This window comes from Vidua macroura, chromosome 9, assembly GCF_024509145.1.
Source record: "Vidua macroura isolate BioBank_ID:100142 chromosome 9, ASM2450914v1, whole genome shotgun sequence".
NCBI lineage: Eukaryota > Metazoa > Chordata > Aves > Passeriformes > Viduidae > Vidua > Vidua macroura.
The window spans coordinates 9,049,843-9,065,325 of NC_071579.1; the positions used below are offsets into that span (position 1 = coordinate 9,049,843).

General features: G+C 40.8%; 2 protein-coding genes across 13 annotated transcripts in view; one reads left to right on the forward strand and one right to left on the reverse strand.

Annotated features, from left to right (window-relative positions):
* The window catches only part of RO60 (Ro60, Y RNA binding protein), a 146,090-nt gene that overhangs the window by 46,282 nt on the left and 84,325 nt on the right, over positions 1 to 15,483 (forward strand). The window lies entirely within an intron of this gene.
* Positions 1 to 15,483, reverse strand: part of RC3H1 (ring finger and CCCH-type domains 1) — a 73,688-nt gene that overhangs the window by 19,024 nt on the left and 39,181 nt on the right. For 5 of the 12 annotated variants that reach the window (XM_053985450.1, XM_053985438.1, XM_053985440.1 and 2 more), the window contains exons 9-19: positions 14,570 to 14,682; positions 11,671 to 11,952; positions 11,129 to 11,346; positions 9,487 to 9,863; positions 8,329 to 8,460; positions 7,598 to 7,768; positions 4,588 to 4,798; positions 3,097 to 3,187; positions 2,841 to 2,976; positions 748 to 918; positions 44 to 159 (exon numbers count right to left, since the gene is read on the reverse strand). In XM_053985450.1, the coding sequence (XP_053841425.1) occupies positions 44 to 159; positions 748 to 918; positions 2,841 to 2,976; positions 3,097 to 3,187; positions 4,588 to 4,798; positions 7,598 to 7,768; positions 8,329 to 8,460; positions 9,487 to 9,863; positions 11,129 to 11,346; positions 11,671 to 11,952; positions 14,570 to 14,682 (2,018 nt within the window). The remainder of the gene's footprint in view (positions 1 to 43; positions 160 to 747; positions 919 to 2,840; positions 2,977 to 3,096; positions 3,188 to 4,587; positions 4,799 to 7,597; positions 7,769 to 8,328; positions 8,461 to 9,486; positions 9,864 to 11,128; positions 11,347 to 11,670; positions 11,953 to 14,569; positions 14,683 to 15,483) is intronic. The other 7 variants (XM_053985446.1, XM_053985445.1, XM_053985442.1 and 4 more) reach the window with 4 other exon arrangements.

The window sequence follows — 15,483 nt, forward strand, 5'->3', positions numbered from 1 at the left end:
TCAGTCTCCTATTACACAAAGACAGGTTGAAGGCCCGTGTTACCTGAATGTCAGTGTAAGGTCCTCAGCTGGAACCTTGTTTTGTGGTTCTAATTGTCCATTTTCTGTCTGTTTAGTGGTGCCCAGCTTGTTTTTCATATCCAGTGAAGACTGGCTCTCCTTTAAAGAAAGGACAGATGAAAAATTATTTAAGGATGTGTTGAAAGAATTTGAGATTTCATTCTTTAGGGACGATGAAGAAGGCCTGTAAATTGCAGTCACACAGTTTAACCCACAAAAGCCATGAGACAAAAACAGACTTAGATATGCTCATCCTCTCAGGACACAGTATTTCCCAAAAAGGAAGGGATGATCCTTGTAGCAACAAGCAAAGGCCACAGACTGTAACAGCACACGGACTTCTGAACACTAGCCTGTACCTGCAGACAATGTTTCCTATGTTAAAGCATTTTATAGAGCTCATGGCACAGTGACCTTGGAGACAATTTGGCTTCCATCAAAGTCAACACCATGCTTATTTCAAATGGTGACAAATTAACAACATTTAAAAAGGCTACATTAAAACTTCTTAATGAAGAAGACTCCAGAAACTCCTCAGGAGGTTTTGAAGACTAGAGGTAAAGAGGAAGATGGATGACTCTAGCTGTGAGCATCCAATAGGGAGCCTTTCTGCCAGGATGAAAGGGCTGCAGCCAGGTACATGGCTCTCCACTGCGTCTCTCTGCCTCCCATCCCCCCAGCACTCACCATGCTCAGCTCACGGGTTCTCTTCCCAATTTCCCTTTCCACCTGGTGCAGCTCCAAGCTCAGCTGTTCACTTGAGATCATCCCAGGCCACTTGGGAGGTGGGGGTGGGGGCTGTGGTTGGCCTGCCAGGGTAGTCGCCTCTCTCTGCAACAGCAGCCTGTTACTAACAGCCTAAATGCATAAAGCCAAGCACATACACAACTGAGCACACAACACACCAAGCACAGGAAGCTCTAATGCCATAATTCCAGAGTATTGCTCATTTACAAAACCAAGGCCACAGTTCACAATGTCCCAATTGAAATCACTTCCAATGCAAATTTCAACATGTTTCTGTAGACATGGACAAGTATTATAATTTTTAAACAAGCAGTGTTAAACACCTCTTGTTGTCATAAATCTGCATGTGTTTTTTTCATGTGTCACTCCCTTCTCAAAACTAAGACTAAGCCCATGAACAAAAACTACTCTCTTCTGAGGTCTATGTTCAACAAAAGAGAACTGCAGATAAGCAAGTCTGCTGCTTTATTTACAGCAGTGGAATTTATCTAATTCTACAGCAGAGCCAGAAATATTATGACATCATCTTGAGAGATGTAGTTGTCAATATGTAGGTCTCTACTGACCCACATTAGGAAACAGAGGAACAGAGAGGGGCAAGTGACTATGGTCATTCACAAGCTGCAAGTTACTAAAAGCATGTCAGCCATTCTAAAAATCTGCTAACACTTGTGAATCAATTCTGCAAGTGTGTGCTCTGCATTTGAATACATCTTGTACTCCACACAACCCAGCATTTGGCTGGGCTTTAAGTAGAAATGCTCAAACAATGCAAAAGCAAAATTATCTAGTTCTTTATGCTCTGGCTGAATTGATTGCTGCAACCGTGTAATAGGTAAACCAATGAAGACTCCTTGATTTCCAGCATCTACATCAGCTTTAAACATAAGAGATAAACTGAAAGCTGTTCTTAAGCAAAATAACTAATTCTGAAAAATCCATATTATGGCAAAATCAAGGCTCAACATTCAACTCTGTATGATTTAACACTGACACAATCACAACAGTGATGAGCAGGAGAAGGCCACTTACAGGTTTTGCAACTTTCCAGTACTCTTGTATTATGGCAAATGCAGACATGCAAGATTGAAAACATTTTCTCCTCTCATTCCCAAACAAGAGTACAAGAACATAAGCTATGTTTCAAGTAACTAACAAATGCATATTACTGCACCTACTCCTGTGACTTAATTGTGAGCTCTTAAACTAATCTGCAATAACCCTCCTCTGTTACATGTGTTCTTAACTAACCATAGCTTCAGCAGAAGCTGCTATCCACTACTTACAGCAATTTCTTCCGGGCAAATGTTAACACAAATAGTTGCTGAGGTACCTAGAACAGTTTTCTGGTAGATATTTACTGGTTTTTCCTAAGAGGAAAAAAGTAACTAAGGCTTTCTAAAATTATTCATTCATTATGGATTGACATTACTCTTGTCTCACAAAATCAAAATATTTCAGCTCATTTATTCTTTTACAATCACACACTCATCTTTCCTTATGCTACAACTACCTTTCTTCTAAGTGAAGAACCAAGAGCCATAAAATATTAAGCCTTAATTTTTCAAGCTAAATATATTACATATTTACTTTCTTGACTCTTGTGGTTTGTGCTATTTAGGAAGAAACAGGTGCAAACACAAAGCTAAACATGAAACAGATGAAGCTCATGGCTTTCTGTACATAAAATCAGACACTTCCAACAGCAATAAAGTCAAGAAGAACAGGCTCCTACACCCCAAGTTTGCCTCTGAGTAGAACTGAACAGAGGGGGAGTGAGAAAGAGAATGACAGCAAACAAGACTGGGTACAGACTGCAGATTCAAATATAGTGTTGATGTGCATGTGGAGTGCAGGGAAGTTTCTGCTGCTACGCAGAAAGGCTGGAACTTGCACCACAGCCCTGATGACTGCCATCACAGGATTAAGTATTGTTACTGAGTATCACTACAAAGGTCAGCCCCTGAAAAGCTTTACCAGACTCATCCCTCTCCATACCACCCCCCAGTGCTGCTCCAAATGCTGGTACCAACCTCCAGTCCCCGCATTTGGGTCTGCTGGCTGATCTGATGGTCAACTTGCTGCAGTTCCATGCGCAGCTGCTGCTCTCGTTCAGCTGAAGGCAACTGCTTCCCATGACCAGCCACATCTGACATGGACAGCCTCTCCCTTTAGGATTGGAAAATAAGGAGATTTCAAAAAAAATCTTTACTCAACTGGCACAGAAAAAAATAGATAAAAGAAAACTTAGAAGTAGGCAAAGAAAAAGCAAAAATAAAGCAATCCTACCTGTCACTGAAACGTCCCTGAGAAGGTATATTTTGATGAGGAGAATATGGAGAGCCTCCCCAGCCACCATGGGTTTCGTAAGGACTGTAGTCTACCAGGGAACAGAAGAAAACCACGTTGCATTACTACAAAATCACCCTTTCAGTCATTCAGCTGACACAGAACTAGACAGAGAAGAAGAAGAAAGGCCAGCCCTCTAATGATGAGAAGCTGAACATTTCTTCTGATTAAATGAACACAGAAACGCTCTCTGTGACCGGTCTCACATGCCTAATGCATGACTCTTCCTGTATGTCTAACAGTCTGTGACAACCTTCCAGAGTCTGAGATTGTGAAGGACTTCAGATACTCAGGCAGATGAGCAAACACAGAACAAAACTTACAGACATGATGATTACAGTTATTTTTACTACTGAAGTTCCTAAAAACTCAGGAGTTCATTAATAATTCTGACATACTTTGGTAACTACAGTTTAAAGATTAAGTTTTCAGGGAAGTCAGAGTTCTACCTGTAATAAAGTCTAAAAAATTACTGCCTGAAAAAGCTAGAAGTAAGTTTGGGGGAATATAATTGTTAGATGTTTTCTTAAGGTTATTCAGTGCACCTCAAGAAAGAGACAATTTTTGGAGTAAGACAGGAGGCCATATTATACATGTGATTAGAAAATAGATGTGTTGGAAATGAACTACTCCTACTTTTTTACTCTGCCTAACAGTACATGAGACAATGACTGCATTAAGCTTAAAGCAGGAGAGCAGCAGTACAATACTTCATCAAGATGGTTTTGCATTATGTATTTGGGAAAGTGCTAAGCTCCTGGATTCTGCTGCTACAGATTTAAAATAAGCTTCATATCAGAGGGACTGGCAGAACAAAGTAACTTCTTCCAAACAGCAACAACGTATCACTAACAAATACACTATGTATGCACAAGCATGTCATGGAATCATGGGACATTCCAAGTTGGACGAGACACATAAGGACCATGGAGTCCAACTTCTGGCCCTCCACAAACACCCCAACAATCCCACCCTGTACCCGAGAGTACTGTCCAAACACTTCTGGATCTCTGGCAGTCCTGGGGCTGTGACTATTCCCTGTTCAGTGCCCCACCACCTTCTGAGGGAAGAATCTTTTCCTGATATCCAACCTAACCCTCCCCTGACACAGCTCCAGTCCTATCACTGGTCACTAGAGAGAAATCAGGGCCTGCCCTTCTGCATCCCCTCAGGAAGAAGCTGTAGACTGCTATGGGGTCTGCCCTCAGTCTCCTCTTGTCCAGACCAAGTGATCTCAGAAAGCTGTGGCAAACTTGTTCTGAATTCAGTCTTCTCAGTATAACCCTACCTGAAGTTATTTTAAGTGTCATTAACACACTCCATATTTCTAAGACAAGATACAAGTTTACAGGGCTTGTCTTCAACCTGTACAACACTATAGCAGTAAAGAAAATAGCAACAGCCAGCAAAATCCAAGAGCACAGATCATACCTGAAATGATGGATTTGGTGGCAGCTCCCTGAACCGCCATGGCCTGCATGGGCCCAGAGCTCTGGTACATGGCTTTGGAAGTACGGGAGATGGCCCCAAATCTCGACACAGTTGGTCTGTCTCCAAATGGAATGAGGTCATCGTCCCCCGTCTCGGCCGCTCGTCGCTGCATGTCCAGTCGCTGCTCACGCATGGTTTTACTATCCACATTCTGGACAAGACATGGAAAAGGCACTCCAAAACTCATTCCAAAAGTAACAGGATCACATTCCTTTCACAACAATTTGGTAGGTGCAGTTAGTTTCTCTTGTATTCTCTATTCCCTTCACTTTTCAACTAGTTTTCCTATTTTTCAGTTTCTAACTCCATTGTCAGAGGGGATGTCTCATAATGGTCTACCTTAATGGTCTCCTTAATGGTCTACCACAGTTAAAAACTTGCAAAATTAATTATCATCAAATCCAGAAGAAGAGATCAGCAGCAAATGGAAACTACGACAGAGCAAGTCTAATGGGAAGAGAAGGTGGAAAAAACCTCCCCCTCATATAAACTCAAAGAAGAGATCAGTGGGCATCTCTGAAGAATACACATTTCTTCTAGAATCAAAAAGAAATTTCTCTGAAGCCCAGTGCTAAGAATTGTATAACCTAACAGCCTGCAAATGACTCAGAATGGGATTTTTTCAGTACCACACTTACTTGGACAGGTCTAGTATATCTTACCAGGCATTTTTCATTAAGCAGCAGTACTGAACATTGGAACATCCTGGTTTCTAACTGAGTTTCAGACTCAAACACCTTAATGGGTCAGCATATGAAGAGAGAAGGTGTTCACTCTCTCCTCCAAGAGCTGAGTTAAATAGGAAAGCTAACTGTTGACTGCCAGAAAATGTAACATGGTAAGAATTGCCAAAATCAAGTTAAGACTTTGCTAAAGAAGTAAAACTGTGCACAGTAGAACAAAAAGAGCAAAGTAAGTGGGACCACTACACCAAGAAAATTGTCTAAAGGCTACAATCTTTGGTATAGTCCAATAATAAAATAAAACTCTGCAAGCTTTCAGTGGGGATAAGGATTGATAAAAACAGTTAACATATCTGAGGCAGGAATAAAGGGGTGAAAATGGCAGTAACAACTAAGTTGGAAGCTAAACTCAAGAAATGTAATACTTGGAAACTGAAACATTAGGGAAAATATACTTTGGAATTCTGGAAAAAAATGTATCTCCAGGCCATAGGATGCTAGTACTAATTTTAATATACTTCTATTTACTCAGTAAAGCTGCATATCATCTGCAGAATATTCAGTATTATGCACTCAGATGATACTACTCCTGTCCTTCAAAAAAGGAATCTCTTATGAATGATTAAAAAAAATAATCACTGAACAATTAATTCAGTAAAGGTCTCTTGATAATTTTTTCCTGTGAGGAGACAAAAACTGAAAAGCAGTAGAGATCCCATTTTGCTTATTTGAAAATAAGCTCTGGGGCAGAAGAATACTTTGTTTAGCCTTGAAAAAGGGGCTTACTTCTCCAGAACCTTATTACTTCTTGTAATTGAATTGCAGGTTTTTTACAGAGTTTTCTAGCAGCAGGGATGAAAGTCAAGAGCTGTTTATCACTCCTAGGTGCTGCCACTTAGACAGCAATAAGCTGATTCCAAGTAGTCTCAGTACCTCCTCAGGTCAAACGTGGCAGTGTGGTAACTCCAGGCAACCACACTGTGTAGGACTGAGAGCAAGAGGACAGGTAAAAAGGCTCAAGCTGCAGATGAAATGCAATTTTTGTTCTGATTTTTTCAGGAGAAAGCCTCCTTTTTGGGTCCATTTCCAACAGTGGCTTCAAGGTTTTAAGAAGAAAGCAATTCCGCAGACAGAAGAAAAACAATTTTAATTCCAATGGGGCAGAGGGGGAAAAGGGAGCCTTTTTGAGGAGAAGCTGAACCAAAAAAAATCTCGATTTAATTAAGTGGTTGCAACAGGTGAGCATCTGACCACAGAAGAATGAATTCTGATTAGAGATGTTCCCCTCTACCTCTTACGGGCCAAAGAAAGGTCACCATGACTCCAACAATACAAAAATAAGTCAATAAATCCTTTTGCAGAGGGGGGGGGGTGAAGGAGAATAGATAAATCTCTGTAAAATAGTTCCTCAGATTAAACAGTCTTTTTCTCTTGAAGAGCTTGAATGACTTGCTATGTGCATGGGCTACCAGCCTACTCCTCATGTTGACCTCATGTTGAGTGATGCCCGAGTGTTAGGAAGAAACTGAATAGTGGTGGTATGTAGGACTCTTTATTTTCCTCTCCATTCATGACTCCCAATAGTAACACCCAAGCAGCCCCTTCATTTTGCAACACTGACCTAGCAAAAATGGAGCAGCACAAAACAAGATCACAGCCCACCTCCCAAAGTTCAGTGAAGGGCTGAGTAAATGTAGCATAGAGCTAGAAATTGCTTTCAAGAAGAAACAGCCTAGAGCAAAGTTTTGACTGTGCTTTTCTCAAAAACTTCATGCAAGTTTTGGGTACTCTTGCGGCCAAAAATCACAATCCTTCAAGTAAAAACTAGTAACACCCTTAACAGCAATAACAGCCACCTTAAAAGGAATTAATTGCCTAAAGTTAAGTTAACCATCTTTCTCTGACAGAAAGAAGTACAGGCAGCAACACATGGACATGCTTAATTAACAAGCTGCCAGGACAGAATAATTTTTGCATTTCAAGTAAGTGCAAAGAATAATCCTTGCACAATATTCTGGCTATTTATGGTTTCAGAGCAGAGTGGTTATCCTGCAACTATATGCAGAATTTTGTACCAGCTACACAAGGGTAGGACTGTTCATAACTTTGAAAACGAAGTGCTTCACACACCTGCAAGTGCTTTCTCTGACTGCAATGCACTTCTAAGCTTAAATAAAAACAGTGATCATTGTGGAAAGCAAATCAAAGCCCTTCCCACCCCACAGAAATATCCACTCTTCTTCTGTTTTGCCCTTATCCCTGCATACCGCCATCTCCACACTCCTTGCTGCCACAACATCTTTGGGTTTTGCATCTTTGGTTCCAATGTAGGAGCCGATGGTGTCACAGGACCAGGGAGAGTACTGGCTGTAGTCATTTCCTTTGTATTTCCCAGCTACCTTCAGGTCTTCATCCAAGTACTGTACAAAAACAAAAATCTGGTTCTGTAAGTGAAGGGAAGAAGCAGTTTCACAGCCATCCCTGTTCACTTCAACAGTAGTGAATTTGAGAAACATCACCAGGATTATTTTTTATCAGATACATCACCCTCTGGAACTGGGCCAGAGAAGGCATGAGGTGCGTGAAATTCTGAGCCCCTGGCTATGCTCCCAGTGCTGACTGTTCACTTGGCCAGTTTCAAGGTGATATTTTGACACTGGTTAAAAAAAATAAATCTCTATCAACCTGCCACTTCATTCTAAATATGTCGGGAGTAAAGTCTAGTAACTGTGAAGAGCGATTACTTCAGTTAGTAATGGCTCTAAATTAATTTTCTTGGCTGCACCGAAAGCAGAGCTTAGGACCAGTGGCAGATCAACAGCCAGCTGAAATACTGGAGACTGTACTACAAGGGCTTCCCACCTAGGCACGAAATCTACATTCCCCAACACTTGCCAGTGCTGTATTGTTCTGATTTTCTTCTTGTCTACACCTACCAGCAAGACCCAAGTATTTTCTAAACATGCCAGTATCTCATGTTTCGTCAAAATATGCTTACCTCCTCTGAGTGAAAAGGATGAGGCAAGGTTGGGGATGGTGCAAAAGGAGGTGGAGAAATCACCTTCCTCTCTTCCAGCTGAGCCATGATCTCTTTCCTTCGTCGGTGAAGTTCATCCAGGCTGGGATGAGGCTGAAATGAAGACAGGAAAATGTTTCAGAGATCCTGAAGCATTAAAGTATAAAATGAATAATTTTCTAAGTGCTGTTTACCTGAACAAAATAAGGCAGCTATATACTGCAAGGAGAGGGAAATACAGAGGATACACAGAATCACTGAAGTTACAAGTAATGATCACTTTTGTTAAAGTCTACCTGTTAACTTTCATATAGGACATACATGTTCCTACACTGGCCAGTGTTAGGTCAAGACACCCCACAAACAGGCATGTGTTACAACTTGGCAAAGTTCCCGCTGGGACATGTTCAGCATGGCAAGTTCCCATTACAGTCATGTAGGGTAAATTGATACAACTCTATAGGTCACTAGTCACATTTATTATTCGCTTTGCAATAGAATTAAACATGGCACACTCAAACTGATAAATCTGTAAGTTATGTTAAAAACAGTTCCTGTACTCAGCAATAGGATTCAGAGCCTTTAATCTGAATGACCAAAGTCCAACTATTCTACAGAACTCAATTCCAGCTGGTGAGTTATCAAAACAAATTTGTAAGCTTACAACAGGAAGACCCTGCAGTTAACTATCTAACTAGAAAAAATTCAGAAGAGCAGAAGTTTTAATTCTCTTATCAAGGCAGGTTTGTTTAATGTTTATTATTGAAGTACAGAGTTGGTCAGTCACAGATGGGCAGTACAAGAGTGCACATGTGACATTTCCACACACTGTATTTACTCTGCACTTGAGTAGCCCTCTCCAGCCTAATCTTTGCTGGAGAAGTCAGAGACTTATGAGATTTCCAAAGTGAATTACAATGCTTTTCTATTTTGAGCATTAAAGCAGCCTACTTTTACATATTAACATCATTTCAACTGCAGAGTTGACCAATAACTAAATTACCTTCCAGTTTTTGATCAGCTTCCTAAAATTCAGACTTTAGCAAAGGCCACTCCCTTAGTACAAAAACATACAATTCCTCAAGCAGTTTATAGTTTCTCCCTCAAAACAACTACAAAAACACAGTGTAGAACCCGTACCCTGTGGCACGAAGGTCTGATCTGACCAAGATGTGGAGCCACTGGGCAATAAGCCTCTGTTTGCTGGTATCTGTCTCTGGACTCAGGTACGTAGAGGGGCACAGCCGCCTGTGGGATGTCGATGGGCACCGGGCTGCCCCGCACCACGTCCTCCCGCTGGTAGGGCTGCACGGGGGGGTACACGCGGCGGCCGTCGTAGTGCGGCGGGTACATGGGCTGTGCCAGGGTCGGGTACCCCTGCGGCTGCGGGTACTGCGGGCTCACCACACGCTCCGGCAGGTACGGCCCGTAGTGCTCCAGGTACGGCGTACCCGGCTCGGCTGCTGATGGAGGAGGTCGGACAAAGCGAGACATGGACTGAGTGGGATAGTACACTCCTGAAGCAAGGCAAGGGGGGGAAAAAAAACACAAGATACAGAAAGTGATTACCACAACTGTCCACAAAAATTGACCACAGAAAACCCTGAAGAAGCAAAAGTTGATCCAAAGCTCAAGTGACATAGCATAATTACCTAAGATACCAGCACAGTATCAATGTTAGAGTAGGTGATGAAGAGCTGGTGAGACTGAGCCCACCAAATAGAAATAAATCCTCAAAATGTCTCTGCAGAATGCTACAAATGCTTTCAGCTAGGTAAGACCTAAAAAGTAAACTGAAGATTGGTCTGTACATCTTCATCCATGCAACTAAATTCAATTTATCTCAACATATCAGAGCCACTGTCTGGGTAAAGGAATTTGGATTATTAGGATTTAAAGTCATCTAGAGATTTGTTCTATGTCTTGAACAGGAGAAAGACATTTCAGAACTGTAAATCACAAAGGACTTGTAATATCACATTGCCTGCTTACCTGCAGATTTTATTATTCTATCCAGGATCTCTGGATAATTTTAAAGTAAGTATGAATACATGCATGACATCAAATTTTTTGGACAACTCAGATGTTCACTGGCACATAATAACCAAATGTAAGTAGTTTTTCTTCAAAATGCTCTGCAATTTTCTCAGAAATGGCTTCCCCCATTTCACTTTTCCTTTCTAAAGCTTTTTCTGCTTTTAACTTCCTTGGGTCTTTTATTGTTTATTTTTCTTTCATATTAACTTCACTCTATCTCATTTCTCTCTGTGACCTTACATTACCTAAGAATCATTCTCTGTTTTCATACAGATAGCCATATCTTCTCTTTTTAATCCCCATCAATATTATCTCTCTCCACGTGCTCTCTTTATAGTTAATTTTTTTTCTCTTGGTTCCTTTCTTATGATGTTTTCTTTTTTTGTGAACACTCTTCTATAATTTCATTTCTCTCTAGTCATCACATGCACTTTATTTCCATTTTCCCTGAGTCAAACTGAATTAAGGTTTACCATACTGGATCCCTCATCCAGCCCAGTTAGGAAGAACTGAAGACAGAAGGACTTGCAACACTTGGACAGATATAGGTATTGTTTTCACTTGCATTGAACTCCTCAGTCAAGGCATAAAATCCCATCAATTTCCATTTTATTATGACATCACCATATTAGTGTATTTCATTCATGTCATTTGTAAGAAAACTTTAATTAAAGGGCTTAAAAACCAGAGTGGGAAGAAAGACTAAAATCAGCACGAGGATGAAAGAGCTTGGTGTCAATCTTACCTTGTTGGTAGGGCGCTGGCTCAAACGATGGGGCAGCCCCTCTGGGGTCTTGATAAAACATATCTGCTTGTTGTGCACTGTACAGCTGAGACCCTCGTGGTACCATCTGCAACTGCTTGGTGACAGACACCGAGGGCAGATCTGCTGGCACCCGAGCAGGCACAGGATGAGGGTTCACTGGCAAGGCAGAAATGGAGCTCTTGGGAACAGATTCCAGCCTAAAGAAATGGAAAGATGGCACTGCTCATTAAGGCCTGGTGTAGCACGCTGTACTCTAACACACTGTTATATGTCTACACTCCACCTTCTGAAGGCTTCTATCACCTTCTCCAATTAAAATATAAGCAAACAGGGAATTAATGCAATTTAGAGTTTTAGCTTTAGCTTTCCAGCGTACTATATAATCTCTAAAAAAACCCCCAACCAAACACAAGAAGAACCACAACCCCAGTTCTGTTTCTTTTTTAAAGAACTGGTTTACTTTGTTTCTACTCCACGTTTACACACACAACAATTTGAACAACAGGTAGGAAGACCCGTACAAGTCAGGAGGGGATCCAGGGGCACTGCTACTCAGATGGTCCATCTTCCCCGGCTTCAGGGCACTTTCATAACCGGAGTCAGTCCCTCGAGAAATCAGTTGTGTCACTGTGCTGCCTGTTGACACAATTCCGTTTGGCAGAGCAGAAGTTTTCCTATTGGGCAAGTCCACTCCCCCTTCCTCTGAGAGGATAGCTCCTGAAGGCAGGCCCACCTCATTCAGCTGGCCCAGGGAGGCACTAAGGGGTCTTCTGGGAACGAGACGCTTGTTCATTTTACGGAATCTTCAGAAAGAAAAAACACATATCAAAAATTGAAACAAAAAAAAAATAAAAGGAGTTGTACTGTCAAGATTTTTCAAACATGGATTCTACTGAAAGCTTCTTTTTATTCAAGTTCTTCAAGAGGCTTATGAAAATACCTCTTAGAATACAACTTCCCTGACAGTTGATCTATTAACAGGAGGTGCAATCAGAACAAGGATGGACTTCCAATGACAGGTACATCAAGAATTCACAGGTAAATGTCACACAGCAAATTTACAAATCCTACTTTCTTTACACATATGCATCTCAAGAGAAGAAAACCAAAACCAAGCATCACATGAAGTACTATTATCACATAAAATAGAGTAATACAAGCTTCAGAATAAGAATCACAGACTGTTCAAGCCTGTTTTATTCAGAGAAGAAACTAACAGCAGAAAATTTAAGTGAAAAAATATGAAGTTACACCCTTTTGCTCTATTTGTCCAATAATAAGCCAGGTGTTTACTACCATGTGATTGATATATTTTAAAACACAGTTTATGATTTATGTTACTATATCAATATGCAGCTTACACCATTTCTGTTGTTTGATAAAGTGATTGCAAAGATAAAAACTCGATGAACATGCAACAATTCCAAAAATCTAAGTGCTTCTGACTAAAGCCTGAACAAATACAGGCATTTTAACCAAAGTTCCACAGAAACCAGTAGGCCAATGGTACTGGAGAACAAATTCCAGAGTTGAAGGTCCTCCACTAAATACCCTGCCATTAGTTCAGATCCCAAAATGCAAGTGTGAGAGCACATTTGCAGACCTGAATGTTCTCACTGAACAAGAAGCAAATAATATTTCTTCAGCAGGGTTGAAACCAACACTTTTATATCAAAAATAACAGTCAGAGTGAGATGGGAACCCAGACTAGGAAGGTATACAAATTACTGCAGAAAAAGGTGGCAGCTATTAGCCAATCCTTAGATAATCTTTGTAGTTGCCCACATGCATTAACAGCAACACAACAGAGGTAAAAAGGGGTTTTATTGTTGGGACTGGTTTGGTTTTTTTTTAGATGTTGTTGCAGTCTCCACATGTGCAGGACACAAATTAATTTTAAAAAAGTTCAATGCTTGCCTAAGCACACAGGGTCTTTGTCCCTTGTCAAGAGCGGAATGAGCTGTTGTTTAAGCAAGTTTAGATTATAATATTCATCTAAAGCATTACCACACATTTCCCCATAACCTTCCTCCAAACTTAAAGCTATACAGAGAGACAGAGGAGTCACACAGCAACAGCAATGCATATTAGTCACACTAAGCATTTTTAAAAGGAGGAGTGCTAACACAATAGCTACTTAAAGGAATTAAGCAAAGATAAGAGGTACAAGGAACAATCAGAACTCCCAAGTTCCCGAACCACCCACAGAAACTGAACAAATATTCTCTTCAGTCCAGGACAACATTAATATCAAGTCAGTCTGGCTACAACAGGCCTCCCCTGCAAAGCTGACAAACAGTCCTTGATACATACAACTGGCTCAGAGGTGTAACACTGACCCACCATCCAACACAGGTTAACAAAACCATCCCAAAGCAGCACTACCAATCTCCATTTCATTAGCATGATGACAGAAGGCAAAAAATTCTTTTACTGTTTCTGCAGCACACCAGTATTGAAGTCCTATTCCTTGTTCATATGAATAACTGTCTTTATCATTCTAACACCACATGCTCTGCTCTTCTTTCTTTGTGTTTTGTCCATGCACTGCATGCTGGCTATGCAGGCCATGAACTGACATTAATGCGTTGAATTTCAGATTACAAAATGGAAAAGAAACACTGCATGCCAATTCTGAGCCTTTGCAGTATTCTTCTAATTTAAAAATACCTTTATTTTGAATTACTGTATCCCAAAAAGCAAGTAGCAAGCTAATATACTATATAAAAGACATAGTATTTATTTCTTTTAGCTTCTAAATATTCCATTTTACTTAAAAAAAAATTCAAAACAACCTGCAGAACAACGGCATCTTACGCTTGCATAACTGGTAGCCCTCCTAAACCTGCAATGGATCTAGACTTCAGATTTGATATGAGCATCTTTCATTAACTCTACAACAATAGATGTAACCAATTGAAGGTACCTGCATGAAATTTTTTGACAGATCGCATAAAGAATTGTTGCAGGAAAAATCTTGAATTGTTTGTTTTTAGCTCTTTGGAGAGCTAGCAACACATTCCTTACATTTGGAAAACTGCCAGCAACCTACCTGAATGAAAAGGGAAGAGGAGAAGTACCCCCAAACAACAGCCACTGTGAATGCCACCACACAGCATGTTTAGTCACACTTAAGAAGCAGGGAAAACAGCCCACCTCCAGAAACTTTGGATAACACTTGTGTAACATCAAACTTTCAGAGCTGCATTACTGATGAACAAAGCAAATATCCTGCCGCATGGAAGAACAACCAGCTCCAAAAGCTAAGAGATAACTGTTACAAGTCTATCACATTACTTCTTACTAGTCTAACGCCAGGTTATACCTCCTTTCCCCCTCATTCCTAAATATAAGAAATAATTCTCATAGACAAGATGAAGCAAAGACTGGGCTGCTTTCTACTAGTAGAAGTACACTTACTTTTCCAGCTCCTCCTGTGAGTGTGCGAAGGTGCAGCTGGCCCCCCGGGGACACCCTCCTCTCTGCTTCATGTCTCGGCACATGTATGTCTTGTACTTGCTGTGCTGAGGGGGCTGACAAGGTTAAAGAAAGCAGGTGAAATACCTGAACATGAAACTGCACTTAACCAAGCTGAATGTATCATCTTATCAAAGGCCTGATGTTTGACTGTTGATAATTCCTCAAATTTAAGTGTTTCTGGAATACCTGACATGAAATAAACCTGAAGCACTTGTGTTTGCTTCTTCAACAGAACCAACAGATTCAAGAGTAGGTGTTTTGACAACTAAGTCACTCTCAGTTTTCTACTGAGCATTTTAATTGGAACTCCTTACTGGAGAGCTTGAATGGAACACAGCTGTACATTTTAGGACACAGTTAAGTGGACAAAACTGATACAGGATGAAAAAATTACCAATAATCAGATAGACCCTATCAATAGTTTCCACCAAGGGAAAGGTCTGTAAAAGTCCACGTGCTTTCTGAGAAGCTGAAGGTGTATATCTGTAAGAAGTCACCTGCAAACTGTTGGGATTTTTTTTGTTTGTTTGTTTTTTGGTTTTGTTTTCATTTTGGGAGGGTTTGTTTGTTTTGTCTGGTTTGTTTTGAGTTTTTTTTTGCCTTCTACTGCACTGAGAAGATCCAGGCAGAGTGAACATAAGCCACACAGCCTTTTACTGGCCACTGTTGCCAGGTAGTGCAACTTTATCCAGACTCAGCAGACATCCCTTTCCTACTCATGGGGCTCCAGGCTCCCTTCCAAGCAGCACACCATGTACCACAGGCTCTCCACAACAAAAACTCTTGATGTTTTCCCCTCCCAGATTCCCACTTATGCATTTCTACTGTTTTTCCTTTTGCTTGTGACAGTGCTC